The sequence below is a fragment of the Meriones unguiculatus genome, chromosome 7 (assembly GCF_030254825.1).
Source record: "Meriones unguiculatus strain TT.TT164.6M chromosome 7, Bangor_MerUng_6.1, whole genome shotgun sequence".
Taxonomy (NCBI): domain Eukaryota; kingdom Metazoa; phylum Chordata; class Mammalia; order Rodentia; family Muridae; genus Meriones; species Meriones unguiculatus.
In genome coordinates, this window is record NC_083355.1 from 4,442,736 (window position 1) to 4,462,381 (window position 19,646).

Below are 19,646 nucleotides of genomic sequence, written 5' to 3' on the forward strand. Positions count from 1 at the left end.
GAAAAGGCATTGGCCGAATATTTGGAGACGAAGAGACTGGCTTTCCCAAGGTTCTACTTTGTCTCCTCAGCTGACCTGCTGGACATCCTCTCCAACGGAAATGACCCCGTGGAGGTAGGAGGGGCCGTGGCTGGGCAAACCCCTGAGCCCTGGGCTGGAGGGCAAAGCCACGACGAACACACGACGAACACAGTGTGGCTCTGGGCAAGTCAGCTGACCCCTCCCTGCTGGTTTCCTGCTATGGAATGGGCGGCTTCCAGGGCTGATGAGCTGTGTGTGCGAGTGCGGCCTCCACAAGCTTTGCCCTGATACACAGCCAGGGGTCCAAGAAGACACTTCCCGGGGCTCCTCAGAAGGAGAGGCCCAGAGGAGGGGGCGTGCTGGGAGCCCTGATGGGGGCTCTGGAAACGGCGTCCACCCAAGGCCTGTGGGTGCCTCAGCCAACACCAGAGATGGGGCAAATAATCCGAAAACAAAAGAGGAAGGCTAGCGGGGGAGAGAGGGCCAGGAGCCCGGAGCCGCTGTCAACTCTAGGGCCTCTCCCCAGGTGAGCCGCCACCTGTCCAAACTCTTCGACAGTCTCTGCAAGCTCAAGTTCCGTCTGGACGCTAACGGAAAACCGCTCAAGTTTGGGCTGGGCATGTACAGCAAGGAAGACGAGTATGTGGACTTTGATAAGGAGTGTGACCTCTCGGGCCAGGTGAGCCCGGGCAGCGGGCAGCGGGCCTGGGGAGGGGCGGGCAGCCTTCCGGGGACCTCTCATCTGCTTTATAAATGTATGTATTTATGGTGTGAGTGAGTGAGTGAGTGAGTGAGTGAGTGAGTGTGTGAGAGAGACGACACTCAAGCGGAGGTTGGAGAACAGTTTTTCGGACCCACTTCTCTCCCTCCATCGCATGCGGATTCTGGGTACCCAACCGAGGTCGCCAGTCGCATGCCCGCACTCCCTTAAGCATTTCTGCCCGCTGTCGGGCTTGTGACTGGCAGCCTCTGCCTGGACTGAGCTTCCAAATTCTTGGTGTCTTGTTCAAAGAAGCAGCTCACACAGGAGCAAAAACAGCCGGCTGGGGGCGGGGGGCTGGGGGCTGGGGGAGGGGAGGGACGACTGTTTAGAAGCAAAGCAAAGGCGTAGAGTAGACACTATGGGGCAGAGGGCGCTAAGGATGGCTCGGGGCACTGGCGGTGTCCCAGCACCTCCGTTTGTGGAGCCCCACGGAGGAGGTGGCTAGTCCCTGAAAGTCGGTCGTGCTCACGCCCAGCCGTGCAACCCCACGAGATGGCTAACGGGGTACATCCTGCCCCTCTGACCACACACCCTCATCGGTCCACGCCTGACCGGCCCTCTGCTTTGGGACTGGGGTGCGCTTGGTCCCAGGAAGGAAGTTAGGTGACTGTAGGTGAGCGGGATGGTGGCTGGAGCACCATGCAGGCGCAGGTCCGAGGTCAGCGGCTGCTTGGTTGGGAAGGAACGTGTGAAGGTGGAGACAGGCAGGGTCCCTGTGCTCACTGCGGGGGAGGGGGCCTTCGAGGTCCGTGTGCGGTCCCCCACAGGTGGAAGTGTGGCTGAACCGGGTGCTGGACCGGATGTGCGCCACGCTCCGCCACGAGATCCCAGAAGCCGTGGTGACGTATGAGGAGAAGCCGAGGGAGCAGTGGATCTTTGACTACCCAGCCCAGGTCTGGCACCCATAGGGACCTTCTCGTGTCTCTGAGACCCCCTCCCCCCTTTATTTTCATTGTGTGTGTGGCCTGTGGAGGCCAGCAGAGGGTGTCAGCACGCCTGGAGCTGGAGTCACAAACGGCCAAACCCAGGTCCTCTGGAAGGGCAGCCAGGGCTCTTAGCACAGAGCTGTCTGACCAGCCCCTTGACCTCATCTTTTTCTTTGCTCTCTTTATTGGGGGTGAGGGGTGGGGTGGGGAGGTGGAGGAAGGGGATGAGGGTTCAAGACAGGGTTTCTCTGTATAGCCCTGGCTTTCCTGGAACTCATTCTGTAGACCAGGCTAGCCTCCAACTCTGAGACCTACCTACCTCAGCCTCCTGAATGCCGGGATTAGAGGTGTGTGTCACAACCATGCCTGGCTATGGCCTCATCTGACTCTCACGCCCTGGGTAATTTTCAGGTGGCGCTGACGTGCACCCAGATCTGGTGGACGACGGAGGTGGGCATGGCGTTCGGGAGGCTGGAGGAAGGGTACGAAAATGCCATCAAAGACTACAACAAAAAGCAGGTGCGGGGACCTCTGGGGCCCTGAAAGCACTAGGCAGCAGCCAGAAGCCCCCGGAGTAAAACACCATGACCTAAAGCTGGGGAGGAATGGGCTCACAGCTCACAGCTTCCGACCTGTAGCCCGTTGCCCCAGGAAGTCGGGGTAGGGCCAGAAGCAGGAGCTGAAGCAGAGGCCGTGGGAACTGCTGCTTATTGGCTCACTCCTCCAGGCTCGCCCAGCCTGCTCACTTACACAGCCCAGGACTCCCCACCCCCTGGGGCCCTCTCCCATCTGTCACCAGCTAGGGAAGTGAACCACCGGTGGACCCACTAGGGGCATTTCCTCAGTGGAGACTCTCTCTCTCTCTCAAATGACTCTAGCTTGTATCAAACTGACACAGAAGTGGGCCTCACAGGCCGCTGACTCCCAAGGCAGAGCTCCATGCTTCTCTCTCTCCCCTCTGTCTATTTCTGTGTGTGTGTGTGCGTGTGTGTAAACATGTGTCTCAGTGTGCATAAGGAGATGAGAGGACAGTGTGTGGGGGTCAATTCTTGGCTTCCCTGGTTCAAACTCAGGTTGCCAGGCTTGGTGGCAGGCACCATCTGCTAAGCCGTTTTGGTAGTACTCTTGTCCCTTAAGATTCTTGATTAGGTCTGTGTGTGTGTGTGCGCGCACGGTGCATTTGTGTGTGGATGCCAACATAAACCTCGGGTGGGTGCCCACCTTGTTTCTGAGTCAGGATCTGAGGCTTGCCCGTGAGGCCAGGCTGGCTAGTCAGTGGGTGCCAGGATCCTCTGTCCCTGCCTCCCTGGTGCTGGCAGCACAAGCGCATGCCACCACACCTCACCTGGCGAGGCGTATCTTGGGACTCAAACTCAGGTCCTTGCGCTTGTGAGGACAGCACTTGACTGGCTGCAGCATCCCGGGGGTGGGGGTGGGGTCAGCATTTTCTCCTGAGGCTCTGGAGTCTTCCTGCGTGTGTAACCTGATCCTCGGCTCTGGCTCTACCTGCAGCTGCTCTAACTGAACAGTCGGGGTGCCATGGTATCCCCATCGGGGAGAGGAGCTTTTCTGTTTCTTCGTGGTGGTAAACAAGGGCTGGCTAATTACGCGCTCCCACAAACGCACACACGCACGCCATTTTCTGTGGCCCCCACAGCCTGAGCATCCAGCTCAGGGACACCCCCCCCAAGGCAGGGGGTGGCAGGCGGGGTCCCAGCACGCGCCTCTCACTGCAGATCAGCCAGTTGAATGCGCTCATAACCCTGCTCATCGGCAACCTCAGCCCTGGCGACAGGATGAAGATCATGACCATCTGCACCATCGACGTGCACGCCCGGGACGTGGTGGCCAAGATGATCATCGCCAAGGCAGGAGAGCCCCGCTGGCGCCGCTGTCCCTCAGGGCGGGGCCTGGACTGGGGGCGGGGCCTAAGGCAGGGCCTGGAGACCATACGCCCTGTCAAGGGCTCCAGCTTCCATTGCCTCCTCTTCTCAGGGTGTTGACTGGGGAAGTGGCAGTCCTTCCCCACCCCCAACACACACACACACACACACAAAATTCATAGGAGGCAGATGAGCGGAGCACCCAACATTTACATTCTTTTGTGTGTGTCCATTCCTGTGTGTGTGTGTGTGTGTGTGTGTGTGTGTGTGTGTGTGTGCGTGCATACACGTGGGGACCAGAGGACAAGCTTAGATGTGGTTTCTCAGGGGCCAGCCACCTTCTTCACAGAGACAGGGTCTCACACTGGAACTCGGCACACAGGCAAGGCTGGCTGGCCAGGCAGCCCCAGAGGTTCCCCTGTCTCCGCCTCCCCAGGACTGGGTTCCAGGGACTTTACTCAGCAAGTTCTTTACTGGCTGGGCCAACTCCCAACCCCAGAAGTTCCTTGTGGGTAGTGGGATGTGGCCAGGGGCACTGAACAGAGGTGTCTGGGACGGAGAGGAGGGCCTCCCCCACCCCGCCGGGGACCGGCCTGGAGCTGATGTCTGCCGCCTCTCTGCCGCAGGTGGAGAGCTCCCAGGCTTTCACCTGGCAGTCACAGCTCCGACACCGCTGGGACGATGAGAAGAGGCACTGCTTTGCCAACATCTGCGATGCCCAGATCCGCTACTCCTACGAGTACCTGGGTAACACGCCGAGGCTGGTCATCACGCCGCTCACAGACAGGTGAGGGCCGCCAGGCAGCCCGGCGCCCATCCCTCTCCACCTCGCACCTCCCCGCCTTGGCGCTGAGGCTGGAAGAGCCCACATCCGGGTGAGGCGGCAGATCCAGCTGCGTCACCAGGCAGGAGCCCAGCTCTGGGCTGAGCCCTTGGCCTGACACTAGCTAGTGTCTCTGGGGAGTCGCTTCCCCTCTCTGAGGTCTGCAGAGCAGGGAGGCTGGTGCAGGAATCCTGGAGAGTTTATGAGGACTGAGTAAATTACAGACAATAAACCACACTCAGCCCAGAAACTTCCCAGGACACCCTCGGTGCGTGTCTGAGGAGTCCCAAGGGCCCCCCCCCCCAAAACCTGCCCAAACCCACGGGAGGGCCGAGCTAGCACCATGCTGGTCCCTCAGTCACGGCACAGTGTCCCTGCCCTCCACCTTTTGCCCTTCGGGCCTGAGCAAGTACAATGGCCGCACAGCTGACAGGGCGAAGCATAGCGCACTGTGTGTGGGTCGTGGGGTCACGGTGCCCCGGGTGACTGGGGGTCCCTGGCAGGTGCTACATCACGCTCACGCAGTCCCTGCACCTGATCATGGGCGGAGCCCCTGCGGGCCCAGCTGGCACGGGCAAGACGGAGACCACCAAGGACCTGGGCAGAGCCCTGGGCACCATGGTTTATGTCTTCAACTGCTCGGAGCAGATGGACTACAAGGTCTGTGGCCGGGGACGGGGCTGCCCCACCCCAGAATGTGTGGACCCTAGAAAGAGAACCCTGGGGGGCAGTGAGGAGGCATCCAGAGTGCCCTGCCAGCACCCCCTTGTGGAGGGTGGGGGTCTCACCTCCACGGGTCCTGATGGGGAGGGGGAAGGCTTGTGACCTCAGTTCCAAGATTGCCCCTATGGCTAGAGACCACAGATAGGAGTGAGTGAGTACCCCCCTCATGGTCAGCATGAAAGTAGTGTCCAGGTGGACTCCGAAGGGGACAAGAGATGGAGGGGTCAGTTTCATCAACTGCAGGGCCACCATCTCTGCTCAGGGGACTAAATCAGAAGGGAGAGGCTTGAGCAGGAGCAGTTCCAGCATCAGAGGGAGGAGAGTGGGGCCCGAAGTCTGCAGGGGACTCCCTCTTGGATGAGCCCCACAGCCCAGGGCTCTGTCCCCTCCTGAGGCTGAGGACAGTACCTGTGTCCTCTGCTGACTGCTCATACCTTCATGCCCTCATGGGCCCTAGATGACCAAAGTCCACTGATCCTAAAAGGGGTTTCTGTTTGGACTCCATGGGCGTGTTGGTTACCCTGCGGGGGACAGAATTTCACACTCACAGGGGAGGGTCCTCCAGGAGCTTGTAGCCTCAGCCCAACATGGAGGGGGCCCCTCCTTCGCATGCACTAAATGAGAAGGTGAAGGGGGACTGCCTGGGGAGTTTCTCAGCTGGCATATGCCGGAGCCTGTTGCTTAGAGAGAAGAGACCTGCTGGGACAATGCGGTCTCCACGCATCGCCAGCTGCCGTGAGAGTCTGTGTGAGTGTGCTAGGACACGAACCTGCTTCCTGCAGGCCCCCAGAAGCCGCCCCCTCCCTCTGACGGGACTTTGCTCTTGTAGTCCTGTGGAAACATCTACAAGGGCCTGGCCCAGACGGGAGCCTGGGGCTGCTTCGACGAGTTTAACCGGATCTCAGTGGAGGTGTTGTCTGTGATCGCTGTGCAGGTAGGCAGGGCCCTTCCGCTGGGCCGGTGGGCGGGGCAGGGATGGGGGTGGCTTCATGGTGCCTCAGATGCCGCCGACGCTCCTGTCTGTCCATCCCCAACAACCAGGCCCTGAACGATGGGGTGACCCAAAGATGCCCTCGACCCCTGCCCTGGCTCCCAGGGGCCCCTAGGAACTCACCCACAGGGGAAGCAGCAAGAGCCTGATGGTAACCCTTGTGCCACGGGAGACAGGGAGGCGCAATAGATTCTTCGGGGCGCCAGCATAGATGGTTCTGTTGGGTGTGGCAGCACGTGCCTATAAGCCCAGCTTTGTGATGCAAAGCCAGGAGGGTTGCCACAAGTTCAAGGCCAGTCTGCTCTATATAACAAACTCTAGATTAGCCAAGACTATAGATTAAGACTGTGTTTTGAGAAAAAGAGAGAGAGAGAGAGAGAGAGAGAAGGGGGGAAGGGAAGAAGGAAGGAGGGGAAAGAGAATATTTGACAGCCCTTACTTAGATGGCTTTGTGACTGTGCAGTTGAGTAGCAGACTGAGCTGGCCCAGGGTGTACCAGCCCACCACCACAGAGGCAGGCTGTACGTGCAGTCTGCGGAAAGGCGGTGACTGCAGAATAGAGAGCTCTGGTCGACCACAGCCGGGCTCTGCCTTACCTGAGCACAATTTGAGTAGCTGGCTGCCTGCAGTTGGCTGGGCCTCAGCCACGGGCTTCAAGACTTAGGTTCCAAGGTCTTTCTGCATTGGTTGGGGTTACGGTCCTAGATACCCACGTAGGGAGAAACCCTTGACTAGGCTTAAACGCTGGGCAGCGGTGGCCTTAGGCTAGGCCCCTGAGATTGATAGAGGAGAGCGAAGCGCTTTGGCATAGAATAGATGTGTGTGTGTGTGTGTGTGTGTGTGTGTGTGTGTGTGTGTGTGTGGAGGGGAATAGGGGAAGCAGGACAGGGCAGCGACCCAGCTTTAAGCTCACCTCCACAGCCCTGGATGGGCATTTCAAACAGGAGCCCCAGCAATCCTGGTGCCCAATAGGCTGGAGAAACCGTGGGCTCTCCGGTCCCAGGTCAGCTTGAGATCTTGTCCCTGGAGCCCTAGGCCAGAGGCCTGACTTTGAAGGTCCTAACAAACCAGGCCTAGCTACTTACACCAAACTCAGAGAAAGGAATGGTGGGAAAAGGGAAAGGAAGACGGTGTACCAGGGAGATGAGGAACAGTGTTCTTGTCCCAGGTGTGGCAGGGTGTGCAGGTGTGTGTGTGGGGGGGTGTTAGCAGGAGCTCCAAGGTTGCACAGGCAGGGTACTGGGTGTGTGCACTCAGCACTCTAGTGGGATTGGGGTTTCCACTCTTGTTAAGACATTGGGCCTTCAAGTCCTTGGCGCAGACGTTGACCATCAAAGCGAACCTAAGAAAGGTGGGGTGCCCAGCTCTCATCCTGCTGTTTGCTACCCCTCAGCCGCTTGTCCGCAGAGTGATAAATCTGTGCTTATCACAAAAGTAGCTGCTAGTCAGGAGTTCCCGTAGAAGGGGGCGGGGATGCAGGGGCAAGGTTCCTGAGCACCCACGAGGACCCACCGCCTGGGGGCCCTCCAGGGCTCTCAGCAGCTCCCCGTTCTGCAGTCTGAGAGAGGCCAACCCACCCCGGACCCAGGACACACCCAGAGTTCCTGCCCCACTCCAAGGTCAGGGGACAAACCCTGTTCCACGGTGCCCACGTTTGTGGACACAAGAAGCAGGGACCAGAGAGCTAGGAAGGTCCTAGCTGCAGATGTTCCCAGTTCTTGCCTTCTAGTCCTGCCCAGCCGTGAGCTACAAATCGGGAGGCAAACTCAGCATGACCAGGCAGGCAAGCTGTGTGCTGGGGAAAGAGCAGGCAGCTGAGCAATTTCTGTCGCAGGCCTCGAGCGCCACCCAGTGGCGATCTCATGCTTTGCAGCTACCTTCCAAAGGCTTTTCTAAAATCCTAAGTGCAGCCCAGATTCCCATGGTCCTCCGTCCTCCATCCTGGTCAGCAGGAGGCGGCCTCAGACACTCTTAGACATGGCTGCTAATGGGGCTGTGATGTGTTCCTATCAGAGAATTGACAGAATTCAGCCAGGGTCATGGCTTGAGACAAAAGCCCGCCTAAGGTCAGCTATAGAACACGAGGAAACAAAACATACAGCTTAGCACTGGCGGAAGTCAGGTGACAGTGTGAGAGCCATTGCTAATCCACAGCCTCCGAATTCTGTAACTGAGGTTGGGGTGTGGGGGAGAGGTGATGATCCCTTCAGTAAAGTTCTTGCCACACAAACTCATGGATGTGAGCTTGATCCCCAGAACTCATATAAAAGGTCAGACGTTGGGGAAAGTGAGATGGTCAGTTCCCAACACCTGTGCCAGCTGGCTCACCGCTCCAGGGGACCCAACACCCTCTTCTGGCCTCCCCAGGCAACCAAACACACGCATGGACAGACCCAAGCAGACGCATAAATCTTTTTTTTAAAAGAAGGGGCGGGGGAGCCAGATGCTGCCAGGGGTGGTGGTATGCACCTTTAATCTTGGAACTCAGAAGGCCGAGGCAGGCGGATTGCTCTGAGTCCAAGGACAGCCAGAGCTATACAGTGAGAGCCTGTTTCAAAACACAAACAAAACCAGAAGCGGTGTTTGGTCCCAGCGCCGTGGACGGGGAGACAGGAGGACCCCTGGGGCTCGCTGTCCAGCCAGTCCAGTCCATTGGTGAGCTCCAAGATCAGTGAGAGACCCTGCCTCAAAAAAGCAAGCGTTGAGCAATAAAGGAAGACACCCATTGCCGACTGGCTTTCACATACATGCATATCCTCCAACACACACACATATGCACACACAAATGGTTTCATTTTAATGTGTGTGTGTACCAACCATCTAGGTAAAATGTGTCCAAGATGCAATTCGGGCCAAGAAAAAGAAGTTTAACTTCCTGGGAGAGATAATAAGCCTCATTCCCACCGTGGGCATCTTCATCACAATGAACCCTGGCTATGCTGGACGCACAGAGCTGCCGGAGAACCTGAAGGCCCTATTCAGGTGAAAGCCCTGCCCTCCCCCGTGCAGTGTCTGGGACTAAAGAGCGAGCAGAGGAAGTGGAGGAGCTCAAGGCTAGCTCCTAAGATGGAGTAGGGGAAACAGGACAGCAGGCAGGTCCTTCAGAAGCCCTGGGACTCTCCATGTCGGGGCAGTCCCCAGCTGAGACACTGTCAGTCGGTCAGAGCAGGGGTGAGGCCTGGAGCTTCCTAGTCTGGGTGTGAGGAGTGATGGAGAGAGGCTAGACCCCAGCTCCATGTGACCAGGAAGTTGCCTGGCAGAGACTCGTGTCCCAGGTGAAGAGGGACAGGCGGTGGCTGACGGGCAGGAGAGGCAGCTGCTCGCTTGCTCTTCTCTCAGGCCCTGTGCGATGGTGGTCCCCGACTTCGAGCTGATCTGTGAGATCATGCTGGTGGCAGAGGGCTTCCTGGAAGCCCGCCTGCTGGCCCGGAAGTTCATCACGCTCTACACCCTCTGCAAGGAGCTCCTCTCAAAGCAGGTGAGCTCTTCCCTGCCCCTGGGGCTCCTGGCCCAGCCTCGGGGGACAGGGGAGGGGGACCCACACTTCTGCCTCTGCCCCCCAGAGCCCTGAGAGCCACTCTGAGCCAGGCAGTGCCAGGCGAGCACTGTAGAAAGGCAAGTTCACATCCCCCGTTCCCGCTCCCCACAGGACCATTACGACTGGGGCCTGCGGGCCATCAAGTCCGTGCTGGTGGTAGCCGGCTCCCTGAAGAGGGGGGACCCCACCCGGGCAGAGGACCAGGTGCTCATGAGGGCACTGAGGGACTTCAACATCCCCAAGATCGTGACGGATGACCTGCCCGTGTTCATGGGGCTGATCGGGGATCTCTTCCCCGCTCTGGACGTGCCCCGGAAGCGGGACCTGAACTTTGAGAAGGTAATTCTCCTGCCCCAACCCCACCTCCTCCATCTGTCCTGAGAAACCCGAACTTGGCTGCAAGGGTTTCCGGGGCCACGAGCTGCTCCCATGCTCCCCAGACAGCCTCAGTTTTCAGAGCGGTCCTCTTCCCGAGCCACCTTCCTAACCCAGGTCATCAAGCAGAGCATCGTGGAGCTCAAGCTGCAGGCGGAGGACAGCTTCGTGCTGAAGGTGGTACAGCTGGAGGAGCTTCTCCAAGTCCGACACTCGGTGTTCGTCATCGGGAACGCCGGCAGTGGCAAATCCCAGGCACGTCACCAGCACCAGCCCGTCCCCTCCGCCACCCGCATCCCCAACGACCCACCCCCACTCACATTCCTGTCCCCCAGCATTGCCCAGGGCCATGGGGAGCCCTGTAGGGTAGCAGCCAATACCACTGATGCCAGTAGCACTAAGCCAGAAAGTGTCAGGGCGGGAGCCTGACCCCCTTACCAAAGCCCATTTCGGAAGACACATGGGCTAGGGGATAGAGTAGCCGGGTGTGGTGGCACGTATCTTAAATCCTAGCACTTAGGAGGCAGAAGCAGGTATATCCCTGTGAATTTGGGGCCAGCCTGGTCAATATAGTGAGTTCATGGCCAGCCGAGCTGCACGGTGAGAGCCTGTTTAAAAACAAGTTACAAAGGGGCCTGGCAGCAAGTCATTGCTTAAAAGGCAAAAACTGTACTTGGTCTTTAGAGAAAAAATAAGTGTGCGTATGTAAACATGTAGAAATACACAGAATTTCCTCCAGTGCTCTTAAAACCAGTTTCTCTGAGTGAAAAAAAAAAAAAAAGAAACAAACATGAGTGGTTTGGTTTTTAGTGCATTACTTGTGTTCTAAGAGTGAAGCACACGTGTTTTGCCAGGTCCTAACAGTCTCCGGTGCTCCCTGGGATCAGTGGGCTGGCGTCAGCTCCCTTACCCAGCCTGCACCACTAGGTCTAGGGGACAGAGACTTTGCAGCACCTGCTTCCCACTTAATAGAAGCACCTGGGTCTGCCGAGGGGGCCGCCCCAAGCAGACTGCAGGGGTGCCAGGCCCTGGCACAGGTGCTGTGGGCACTGAGCCAGCGAGTGCTCCCCACCCTTGCCAGGTCCTCAAATCCCTCAACAAGACCTACCAGAACCTGAAGAGGAAGCCAGTGGCCATCGACCTGGACCCAAAGGCTGTCACCTGCGACGAGCTGTTTGGCATCATCAACCCTGCGACCAGGGAGTGGAAGGATGGTAGGTGGACTGGGGTTTGGGGAGTCACCTCCAGGGTGCTTGCTGTACTCAGTGCAGGGAGGCTCCCTGAGAATGGGTCACAGCCTGTGTGGGTCCCGGCCACTGCAGAAGGGCTGAGCCGGGGCTGGGGCACTCGAGGCACAGGGAACCTGTAACCAGCAGCTGGGAAGGAAGTGGGGGCTGAGACTGACTCAGAGCAGGGGGACCCACAGGCAAAGCACCTCCGGGTGGGCCTCTGTCCACAGGTTCTGAGATAGAAGCTTCTGGCAGAGGCTCCATCAGGTTGGCCATATGAGAGAACTGGGGAATGGCCCAGAGAAAGTGGGGCTGAGGTGTTGCCCATGTCAGCACTTCCTGGCTGGGAGCGAAGGGCAGGTTCTCCTCCCCGCCCCTGGGAGGCAGCACCATCCAACCCCACTTTCTTTCTCTTTCCGGTTTCCCTGCCCACCTCCTGTGCACACATTTCTGCATGGGCAAGCCCTGTGAGGGAGACAGCTTTGATCAGCCCTGGCTTTGTCCCCATGGTGTCCTCCTGCCCCTGTTCATGCCATGTATCCTCCAGTGAGCGAGCGAGCGAGCAAGCAAATGAATGAATGAATGAATGAATGAGGTGGCTCCCAAGTGTGGCAGTGACACTCACCACAAGGCTGCTGTACCTTGGAGAGCTGAGGCAGGCAAAAGCCTCAACAGAGGGGTCAATGGTGGAAAAGGGGTGGGAGGGTCGGAGGACGCCAAGCCCAGGATCTAGCATAGGAACCACAAAGGAGAGCAAGAGGACCACTGTCATCCTCTGAGAAGCTGACGGTAGGGCCCAGGTCAGGCCCACTGGGCTTGAAGGAGTAAAGGCCCCAGAGTGCCTGGCGTGCCATTTAGCCCCTCAGAAGTGAGCGCAAGTGTCAGTCACCAGCCTGCCTCCCTCCAGGCCTGTTCTCGACCATCATGAGGGACCTGGCCAACATCACACACGATGGCCCCAAGTGGATTGTGCTGGACGGGGACATAGATCCCATGTGGATTGAGTCCCTCAACACAGTCATGGATGACAACAAGGTACGCGTGCCCCGGGTTCCCAGCTGAGCCGCAGTCACCACGAGAAGGCACAGTGTAGATGCACAGTGCTGAGGGCAGGGGGCGTTGCGGGCAGCGGGAGCGTAGCTGGACGGAGCCGGCCAAGCACCCCACACAGAAAGTCGTGAACTGCAGACAGCAGCTGCCACGAGGCGCTCTCCATGGGGGACACAGATCCGTGTGCTCCTGGACTGCCTGTGTTTCCGCCTCTACGTGGGCTGGAGTGAAGCTCAGGGCTTTCTCCGACTCACCCATGCCCAGCATAGAGGTGGCATTTGGGGAGCCAGGAATGGCCTCCGGGACAGTCCAGAGGCAGCCTAAGGAAATGATTCCTACTGGACAGTGGTGGTGCATGCCTTTGATCCCAGAGGATGGGAGGGAGGCAGAGCTCTGAGTTCGAGGCCAGCCTGGTCTACAGAGAGAGTTCCAGGACAGCCAGGGCTACACAGAGAAATACTGTCTCAAGGAAAAAAAAAAGAGAGAGAGAAAGAGAGAGAATGATTTCTCCCAGAACTGGGGAGGGGAAAGGAAGGGGACCATGAGTTTAAGGCCTGCCTGGGCTGCCCTGTCTCAAAAACAGGGCTTCTCAGTTGGGTAGAAAGACACACAAAAGGATCCCGGCAGAGCGGAGGGTTTTGCTTCTGAAGGGGGCTGTGCTGGCCAGGTGTGCAGGGAGAGCCGAGAGACGCAGGTTCACGTGACCGTGTCTGCCTTCCCCCGTGGCTCATTTGGGGACTGGCCAACAGGCTTGCTTTGTCCTCCCCAGGTCCTCACCCTGGCCAGCAATGAGCGAATTCCCCTGAACCGCACCATGAGGCTGGTGTTCGAGATCAGCCACCTGAGGACAGCCACGCCGGCCACCGTCTCCAGGGCTGGTATACTCTACATCAATCCCGCCGACCTAGGATGGAACCCGTGAGTAGGGCTGGGGCTCTTCCCCTTCCTCGCTGCGGCAGAGAAGGCAAGCGATGGGCTGTGTCACAGTGGCACATGCTGGCGTGTACCCGTCCACTCACCTAAGTGCCCCCTGCCATTTCTCCTCACGTTCAGTGGGCTGTAGCCGAGCGGCTTCTTTGCATCATGCTGGGTCACCTCACTGCCAGCTGAAGCAGGGGAGGGGGGTGAGACTATGAGGGGAACTCAGAGTGACACCGCAGCGTGGCAGCTGGTGAGACATGTTGGTGCCAGAGATGGTAGTTCAGGGTGCTGGGGTGAGGAGACGTCCAGGCTGCGTGGGTGCTGCTGTCCCAGAGCACTGAAGTCAGAGCTGCCACCCGAGAGGAGAGGGAGCACCCAGGAAGCACAGGGTCTGTGCCGGCATTCCAGACGAGGAGTGGAGCTGGCAGGGAAGCCCCGGGATGGACGCGGAGTGAAGGCTGAGGACCAGGAGGGAAGAACCGTTCAAGAGGCGAAGAGTGGTTCCTGCCTTACCTGTGGCAATGGGGGGGGGGGGTAGCCTGGAGGAACAGAAGATTTGATGTTGAGGTATTACTGCTTGGACATGTGGCCAGTGATTGGCAGAATAGTCAAACTTGAGAGGAAACATAGAACAGCTTGGAGCCAAGGTCCTTAGACAGCTGGAATAGAAATCCAGGGCATGTTCTAGGAACCACAGGCTCAGGATGAGTATCTGAGCTAGAGATGAGCATTCACTTATCAGTCCATCCACCCACCCATCCATCCACCCCCTCACCTATCCATTCTCCCACCCATCCATCCTCCCACCCATCCACACACTCAATAATTCACCTGCCTACCTACTTATCTATCCATCTGTCCATCCATTTATCTGCCCAATCATCAACTCACCCCCTTCCATCCATCCATCCATCCATCCATCCATCCTCTATCCACTAACCCATCTATCCAATTCGCCGATCCCCCATCTATCCAACCGATGTTCCTGCACAGTTTCTGTGTCTGTTGGACCCTGAGCATTCTAGGCTGGGGGAGTTGGTTTTCCAGGAAACATAATGGATCGTGACTGCAGAAGTTAATGTCCCTAACAAAACCCACACTGTTTTGGGGTGGAAGAAAAGCATACAGACCCAAAAGCGATTTCAGAGGAGACGCAGGGAGCAGTGGTGAGCTGTGGACGCTCTGAGGAGAAGCGCAGGGAGTGGGGAGCGGGGAGCTGACAGGATCACTCACACCTGAGAGATGGCAAGGCTCAAGGAAGGACGCTGGCCCGGACTTGGCAGCCATCAATCACTCAAAATAGCCGGACTTGGCAGCCAGGTACCCATCAATCACTCAAGATAGATCCGTGGAGCAGCGGGGCTGAAGGCAGGCGACAGGCACAGTGGAAGCCATGAAGATTAAGGGCTCGGGGGGCACTGCAGCAAGAGAAGGGAAGCTTGTCAAGGTGAGACACAATCTTGGGCACAAGGATCAGGCCAGAGGTGTGCGGGTGTACACCAGGCTCTGCGGTAGAGAGAAGAGGATATGAGTTCATGCCTCAGTCCCTTGTCGTCCTCAGTGGGGAATGAGAAGGCTGCCGAGAGGTGAAGTGTCTGTGGGGAGGCAGGCAGCAGCCTGAGGCCAAGGCCCACAGGGCACTAAGGAGGATGGCCCTGGCAGGCACAGGACCTGGAGTTGGCCGGACACCAGGAGACTGGGAGCCGCTTAGACAGGAACCTCTGGGTCATTTGCCCACCAGCACTTGCCAGGTTGCTGGCACCGCCGTAAGGAAGCACCGTGTGCAAGGCAGCCACTAACAGCAAGCCCATCTCCGAGAGCTGAGGCCAGGAGCCCGAGGTCCCCATGGTGGCGCACTGGGCCCTTGGAGGCTAGAGGGCAGGCTTGGTCCCACTTCTGCTGGCTCTTGGTGGCTCATGACCACCCACGCTGTCTCCACACAGCCCTCAGCCAGGCACCGGGTTCAGGGTCCACTGTAACCCAGGATGAGATCTTGAGACCCATATCTTGATTACAGCCACAAGCTCCTCTCCTGTGTGAGCCCACACTCTTAGTTTCTGGGTGGCTGCGTCAGGGCTGCTCTTCTGTCCTCCGCAGCAGCTTGAGTCTTCAGGGAGAGCAGAAGGCAGGATGGGAATGGAAGCGAAGCCCGGGTAGAAGAAGAGAAAGGAGAGAGAAAACTAGTGAGTCGTGGGCACACGAAGAGAAGGGAGACGTCAGCTCACATGACCAGCCTAGGATTCAGGAGGTAGGGTCATGGCGCACAGCTGTGAGAGCCAGGAGGAAGGAGCCAGAGGTAAAACTGGCAAGGGCAGGTATTAGACACTCCTGGGGTGTCCAGAGGAATCAGAAGATGACGAATCCTGCTGCAGGAGAGAAGAGAGGCAGGTACAGGCACCCAGGTGGAGGAGCAGCAGTCCTCAGGCAGATGGCTACAGCCAGCCCGCGGGACCTGGGCCAACGGCATGCCCCAGTTGCCTCTGGGAGTGAAGCAGGAAGTGCCCGGACCCTTAGGAAGGCTGACCTGTGTCTCCAGGTGTGTCTACCTGAGTTTGTGCACAGATGGAGGCCAGCACACACCGGGCTGCGCTGTGTGACATCACCAAGGCAATGAATGTTGCAGTATGACACAGAGTGCTCAGCTCGGGTCCCCACTGAGGACCACCTGGGTGTGGCACGCACCTGCGCTGCATCCTGCCTGGAGATGTAGATGGCAAAGGCTTCCCTGCCACACTGGCACACAGGCACAGGCGTTGGGGACCCCCGGCTTTGGTCTCCTGTCCTGTGTCCCCACCGCAGAGCAGGAGCGGCAGTGCCTCCAGTGCGCTCATGGCGAGGCCCATGGGGTCCTGGCTGTGGACTGTTGCCTCGTGGTTCCTAACATGGGCTTCTGCTTATGCCTCAGGCATCCTGGAAATGACGCACACCCTCAGCTCGCTCACCCTGGAGGGAGCCCAGCACTATTTATGCTTTTAGCGGATGCTCCTCCGGCAGTCACCGTGGACCGGTCTCCCTTAGAGAGCGGAGGACCACGTGGTCCTCTGGCTCGGGGGTGATGTAAGCATGGCCAGATTACGGACGAGAGTCTGGGAGCCAGAGGTGTTCCGCGACTCGCCTTGGGCTGCAGCTGGCTTCGGTCCACCACGCAAGCCCAGGCAGCTGGCCGCAGCTTCCCTACCCCGGTCTGGGGCATGAAGCTGTGCCACACAGCCTGGGGTGGTTCCCACGGGTCACCCAGGATGTGGACCTGCACTCCTCCGATGTCAGGTTCAACTTCAGCTGGCTGGAGCTCAGGCTTGGTCTACTTATGCATGTATGTACGCACATATGTACGCTCCAGCCGCTAAGTGGGTCCTCCAAGCACGGCCGGACACAGAGGTCCAAATGACGGTGAGGGTCCCAGCTTCGCTCCTCCCTTCCGTCCTTAGCTGTCACCGTGCCCCCTCCCCATCACCTCAGGGGCTCTTCTCTTCTCCTAGCCCCCAGCCATCAGCATCAGCTTCAGCTGGGGAAGATACTTCCCAAGTAGCAGCGAGACTGGCTCTCGGGACACAGAGCTGTGGTTCCGTGGGAAGTGCGTGCTTTATGTGTGCTTTATGTGTGCGTGCTTTATGTGTCCCTGGACGCCTGTAATGAGAAGTGCAGGCAGGGGGACCGGGAGTTCAAGGTCAGCCTGCATAGTTTAAAGACAACTTGAGATTCAAGAGACACTGTTGGGGGATGGGGGGAGAAGGGAGGGAGAGAGGGAGGGAGGATGTGGGATGGGTCTCAAAAGATACATACAGTGGAAAGAAAAAAAGAACGGGAAGGAAGGAATGAAGGAAGCAGGCATGGCCCAGTTGCCCTGGATTCACTTCACCCCGAACGCTACCAATCCAGAGAAAGAACACAGACTCCCCACTGGCCCGGCCTCTGCCTCAGGCCCTCTGAGGGCCTGACAAGTGCCCTCATTTGGCACTGCCACACGGGAAGCTGTCTCATCCGTTTCCCTGCGACGCCCCCCCCGCCCCGGCCCAGCAGTGATGTAGGCCGGTGCTCGTCAAGTGGATTGACCTGACCACAGCCACCCTCCCTCTCAGGGTGGTGAGCAGCTGGATTGAGAGGCGCAAGGTGCAGTCGGAGAAGGCCAACCTGACCATCCTCTTCGACAAGTACCTGCCCACATGCCTGGACAAGCTGCGCGTGGGCTTCAAGAGGATCACCCCGGTGCCCGAGATCACGGTCATCCAGACCATCCTGTACCTGCTGGAGTGCCTGCTCACGGAGAAGAACGCCCCGCCCGACTCCCCCAAGGAGCTATACGAGCTCTACTTCGTGTTTGCCTGCTTCTGGGCCTTCGGCGGAGCCATGTTCCAGGACCAGGTGACGGGCGCCCCGAGGACCTGGCTGTCCGCACAGGGCCACCCGGCAGCTCTCTCACCTGAACCTGTCTTTCTCCCTTCTCCTTTCCTAACAGCTCATTGATTATCGAGTGGAGTTCAGCAAGTGGTGGATCAATGAGTTTAAAACAATCAAGTTACCCTCGCAGGGGACCATATTTGACTACTACATTGACCCCGAAACAAAGAAGTTCCTGCCTTGGACAGATAAAGTGCCCAATTTCGAGCTAGACCCTGACGTCCCGCTGCAGGTAAACGGCCCCTGAGCCGGGCGGGGCTCAGCCCAGCCCCAGCTAAGTTAGAGCAGGACCCGCTGGGGACTTAGAACCGGCTCTGTGTTCCCTTCCCCTCCCACCACCCCCCTGCCGTCCATCCCCAGGCCTCCCTGGTGCACACCACAGAAACCATCCGCATCCGGTACTTCATGGACCTGCTCATGGAGAAGGCCTGGCCTGTGATGCTGGTGGGCAATGCGGGCACCGGCAAGTCGGTGCTCATGGGGGACAAGCTGGACAGCCTCGGCACGGACGACTACTTGGTGCAGGCTGTGCCCTTCAACTTCTACACCACCTCGGCCATGCTGCAGGGTGAGAGGGCCTGGCCCCATCCTCACGCCCACCCGCCACCTCCCCAACGGTGGGCCTGTCCCCACGGGGGTACTCGGAGCCACATCCCGGGCAGATGCTGCAGCAGTGGTCAGGGAGGGTCACTGAGGGTCCTGGCTGGACCGGCTGAAAGCATCTCGCACCAGTTAGGGCTGTGAACCAATTAGGGGTTTAACCAAGGCTGAAGCAGAGGCCCAGCCACTCTCCACCCTCCACCCTCCACCTCTGACTGGTGTTTTAATACGGAGCCTAAGTTGAGTGGAGGGTGATGGACCATAGGCAAGAGTCTCTGGGACAGGCACATCCGATGATCCTGACTGCTCACCTTTGACCTCCTTCCCCTGCTGGGAGGCCGTCGGGTCCTGCCCTATCCAACAGGCACCAGCTCAGGGCATGGGGGCAGTAGGTAAGCTTCTGTCCTCCCCAGGGGTGCTGGAGAAGCCCCTGGAAAAGAAGTCGGGAAGGAACTATGGCCCCCCAGGCACCAAGAAGCTAATCTACTTCATCGATGACATGAATATGCCTGAGGTGGACAAGTACGGCACGGTGGCCCCACACACCCTCATCCGCCAGCACATGGACCACGGGCACTGGTGAGGGGTGGGGCGAGGGTGAGGCTGGGGCTGGGCAGCCGTGTAATAGGGAAGGCAACAGGGGGCTGGGCAGGGGCTGGCATTGAGACCATGGGGTCATAGGGCCAGCAGAAGGGTCACCCTGGGTCTGTCCTGTTGCCACCCCAGAAACATGTCAGGAACTGTGGTCAAGACCCCCCACGAGAGCAAAGAGCCAGGTCCCCACTCTGCAGCAAGAGACCCAGGGAGCGCCCTGAGGAAAAGCCCTAGGTCCATCACAGAGCAGCCCCCGGCAGGTCAAAGACGCCCCTCTAGAGAGCTGTAGGGAGCTAAGAGCTGGACACTGTTGGGGCTGCTGAGGAGAGCAGCCTGGGCTGAAAGAAGGCCACATGCCAAGACCCTGTGGCAGGAGGGAGTGTGGCCCAAGGAGGGACAGAGGAGGAGGAAGAAGGGAGGGGAGCATGACACAGGGGACCCTGCCCTGGTGGCACACTTAACAATAATCGGGGTTCAGGTCACTTACCTCTTCAGGAAGCAGCCCAGGCCAGAGCTGGGAGCAGTTGAGTCAGGGAAAAGGCACTTTAAGGTGCCTGACCCACAGACAGGGCTGGGACACCGGAAGTCAGTCTCGGGGTTCCGAGGGCCCATGGGAGGTGCTTCTCAGACAAAGCTTTGTAAAAGCAAAGCTGGAGGCTGAAAAGCTGCTGCCCCTGTGGTTAATGTTGGAGTTGTGGGATTTTGTTCAGCCAGAGCGTAGGCTACCACAGTAGTTAAGAGGCAGGAAATCCTGACCAGTGCTCAGGTGATGGAGGAGTCGCTGGAGAATACCAGTACCCCCAAGCGGCAG

At 58.6% G+C, this 19,646-nt stretch overlaps 3 protein-coding genes across 3 annotated transcripts in view; all 3 read left to right on the plus strand.

The window, feature by feature from the left end:
* The first annotated feature begins 220 nt into the window (after positions 1-220).
* On the plus strand, positions 221-3,713 carry LOC132655068 (dynein axonemal heavy chain 17-like). Its single transcript, XM_060386196.1, has 5 exons — positions 221-427; positions 548-700; positions 1,552-1,677; positions 2,122-2,229; positions 3,447-3,713. Exons 1-5 carry the CDS (start codon positions 266-268, stop codon positions 3,711-3,713), a joined length of 816 nt encoding a protein of 271 aa, XP_060242179.1. The 5' UTR covers positions 221-265.
* Positions 3,714-4,195: 482 nt separating this feature from the next.
* Positions 4,196-10,890, plus strand: LOC132655069 (dynein axonemal heavy chain 17-like). The gene is made up of 7 exons (XM_060386197.1): positions 4,196-4,380; positions 4,920-5,076; positions 5,969-6,073; positions 8,955-9,112; positions 9,470-9,608; positions 9,780-10,007; positions 10,161-10,890. Exons 1-7 carry the CDS (start codon positions 4,196-4,198, stop codon positions 10,470-10,472), a joined length of 1,284 nt encoding a protein of 427 aa, XP_060242180.1. The 3' UTR covers positions 10,473-10,890.
* A 238-nt stretch (positions 10,891-11,128) lies between these two features.
* Positions 11,129-19,646, plus strand: part of LOC110549932 (dynein axonemal heavy chain 17) — a 49,387-nt gene continuing 40,869 nt past the window's right edge. The window contains 7 exon segments of the mRNA XM_021639429.2: positions 11,129-11,257; positions 12,180-12,307; positions 13,092-13,240; positions 17,323-17,605; positions 17,700-17,873; positions 18,002-18,209; positions 18,655-18,820. Of these exon segments, the coding sequence (XP_021495104.2) occupies positions 12,197-12,307; positions 13,092-13,240; positions 17,323-17,605; positions 17,700-17,873; positions 18,002-18,209; positions 18,655-18,820 (1,091 nt within the window). The 5' untranslated portion in view covers positions 11,129-11,257; positions 12,180-12,196.

Coding starts and splice junctions, on each gene's coding strand:
- LOC132655068 (XM_060386196.1), top strand. CDS start 266: ATGAGCTGTGTGTGCGAGTGCGGCCTCCACAAGCTTTGCCCTGATACA. Junction 428..547: donor ACGGCGTCCACCCAAGGCCT/GTGGGTGCCTCA, acceptor GCCTCTCCCCAG/GTGAGCCGCCACCTGTCCAA. Junction 701..1,551: donor AGTGTGACCTCTCGGGCCAG/GTGAGCCCGGGC, acceptor GGTCCCCCACAG/GTGGAAGTGTGGCTGAACCG.
- LOC132655069 (XM_060386197.1), top strand. CDS start 4,196: ATGTCTGCCGCCTCTCTGCCGCAGGTGGAGAGCTCCCAGGCTTTCACC. Junction 6,074..8,954: donor TGTCTGTGATCGCTGTGCAG/GTAGGCAGGGCC, acceptor CCAACCATCTAG/GTAAAATGTGTCCAAGATGC. Junction 10,008..10,160: donor GGGACCTGAACTTTGAGAAG/GTAATTCTCCTG, acceptor TTCCTAACCCAG/GTCATCAAGCAGAGCATCGT.